At 32.1% G+C, this 2,377-nt stretch overlaps 1 protein-coding gene across 1 annotated transcript in view; it reads left to right on the top strand.

Annotated features, from left to right (window-relative positions):
* Nucleotides 1–297: 297 nt before the first annotated feature.
* LOC101511138 (uncharacterized) overlaps nucleotides 298–2,377 on the top strand; it is a 3,167-nt gene continuing 1,087 nt past the window's right edge. Inside the window, exons 1-8 of the mRNA XM_073369280.1 lie at nucleotides 298–454; nucleotides 634–722; nucleotides 880–999; nucleotides 1,091–1,158; nucleotides 1,436–1,544; nucleotides 1,632–1,700; nucleotides 1,847–1,904; nucleotides 2,312–2,375. Of these exons, the coding sequence (XP_073225381.1) occupies nucleotides 720–722; nucleotides 880–999; nucleotides 1,091–1,158; nucleotides 1,436–1,544; nucleotides 1,632–1,700; nucleotides 1,847–1,904; nucleotides 2,312–2,375 (491 nt within the window). The 5' untranslated portion in view covers nucleotides 298–454; nucleotides 634–719. The remainder of the gene's footprint in view (nucleotides 455–633; nucleotides 723–879; nucleotides 1,000–1,090; nucleotides 1,159–1,435; nucleotides 1,545–1,631; nucleotides 1,701–1,846; nucleotides 1,905–2,311; nucleotides 2,376–2,377) is intronic.

Below are 2,377 nucleotides of genomic sequence, written 5' to 3'. Positions count from 1 at the left end.
TATATATATATATATATATATATATATATATATATATATATGATAGAAAATTATGATAATCAATTACAACATGCAATAGAGCGAGAGATTATTATTTATAAATTATTGATTTATTTAAATATTTTTATAAACACATATTAAAAAAAATTAAATTAATAACTTACACCAATAATTAGAATAAGATCGTTGAAGACACTCGATGAAATAAAATTATATTTTCTGATGAGTCACAAATGCTATAGTAATTTTTGTTTATTTTTTACTTTTTATTTATTTATTAAACAAGCTTAATTTATTTATTTTTAAAAGTCCCACAAGTCCAATCGACTTCATTTGAGCTTGTATGAGAAACAAGTTGGATTGTAGTAGTCGCACTGAACTCTAATTCGCCGTAAAAACAAAAGCTTGCCGGAAAACGCCTCTGGAGTTATTCGTCGGCCGCCAGAAACAGCGAGTAAGACTGGCTTTTCCTTTTTTCAATTTCAAATCTTTCTTTTAGTTATGTTCAGTTTGTGATTTATCAATTGTTACAGTTTCCCATTTTTTGGTGGAAAAAGTTTTAAGTTTTTGTTTATTTGTTTTTCTTCTGTTATCAATGCTTAAATTCATTACATCATTTCAATGCTATTGAAGGTGAGGTGAAGCAACGCATATTATAAGCTACCGAACCAGTTTTGTGTTTTTAGTGGTTAATTCGAGTTGAGTTTCAAGAAGCAACAATGGTGAATTTTCTTTCTCTTTAATTCTTTATGATTTCATTACTTTGATTTCTCTAATTTCAACCTCTTTATGTTTTTTTATTTTTATTTTTATTTCACTTGCATTTTTTGATTGTGTTTTTTTGTTGGTTTCTTCTTGTCGTTGTTTGTGTTATTTTAGCCTCAAGGAGATTATATACAACGTCACATAAAAGACTATGGCTACCGTCTCGATCACTTTGAGCGTAAGCGCAAGAAAGAAGCTCGTGAAGTTCACAAGCACTCTGCAAAGGCCCAGAAGGTTTAATTCAAATTACTTTTATTTATTCAAGCTATGTGTTTGTATATTATTATAAATCTAACTGAGTTTCTGTTTAATTCAAATGGAACAGACTCTGGGTATTAAGGGTAAGATGATTGCCAAGAAAAATTATGCCGAAAAGGCACAGATGAAGAAGACGTGAGTATTTTGCTGTCTCTTTATCATTTTGCACTGTTTATTTATGTTATAACTTAGCCTAGGATGAAGTATTGACATTTTTATATTCATTGTTGTTTTTTTGTATTGCATGTGTTTATGCCAATAAACTTGTACTTGATTTCTTAATCTGGACTAATTATGTTTATTCAAGAGTTGTTGGTGGTGTTAGATAATAATTAGGACAGTAGGTTTTCATCAATATGGTTTTTGTTGATCAAATGTAAGAGAGAATGATTTCATTCTTCTCTATCTACAGTTTGGCCATGCATGAAGAGTCAACATCTAGACGCAAGGCTGATGATAATGTTCAGGATGGAGCTATTCCTGCATTTCTTCTGGATCGTGAAAACACGACCCGAGCAAAGGTATGTTATCATGCATTATTGAAAGACAATTTTGACCCTTGATTCTATTGCATGCTCTTGGAAGTAATGTGGATATTCTATTTTTAGGTTCTCAGCAACACCATTAAGCAAAAGAGGAAGGAGAAGGCTGGGAAATGGGATGTTCCGCTACCTAAGGTGAGATTGCATTCAAAACTTTAATTTGCTTCCAATTCCCATTATGTATTTTTTTTCCCTTTATAAAGGAAATAAGCAGGGAGAGGCAGGAAGTGGTGTTACTTTTTTGAGTTATAAAGTGTATGTGTGGCTTTTCATTTCCTTAGGTACGTCCTGTGGCTGAAGATGAAATGTTCAAAGTGGTCCGCACTGGTAAAAGAAAGAGTAAGTATTACATTTATTGTTTCTGGTAATATGATCCTGGTGCCACATGATTGAAATGGGTTAATGTTAGGTTCAAGTTCATGACTGTCATTCCTTTATCTTTCTGCAAATCATGCTTCTTTAACATTCTTTGTTCCCTCCTCTTGTTTATGGATGTAGCTGGAAAATCTATATTTTCTTACTTTATAGGTTGAGATGCTCAAATTTTTGTGGGCGGTTAATTCAAAAGGCTAACTCTTAAGTCATGTTGTTTTGATTTTTATCAAATGATGTGTTTGTAAAGTTATCGTGCTGTTTTTGTTTCTATAGTCCCTTAACTCATGGTTAGCACGTTATGGGGTATTAGATGCTTATTGATCATTTTCAGAAGCAGATCTTATAGTATATTATGGTTCACCATTTTGCAGCCAAGCAATGGAAGAGGATGGTTACCAAAGCTACATTTGTTGGGCCTGGTTTTACCAGAAAACCTC

This window comes from Cicer arietinum, chromosome 5, assembly GCF_000331145.2.
Source record: "Cicer arietinum cultivar CDC Frontier isolate Library 1 chromosome 5, Cicar.CDCFrontier_v2.0, whole genome shotgun sequence".
In the NCBI taxonomy this organism is placed as follows: domain Eukaryota; kingdom Viridiplantae; phylum Streptophyta; class Magnoliopsida; order Fabales; family Fabaceae; genus Cicer; species Cicer arietinum.
Note: the sequence above shows the minus strand (reverse complement) of the source record. Positions and strands in the feature narration are given on the sequence as shown.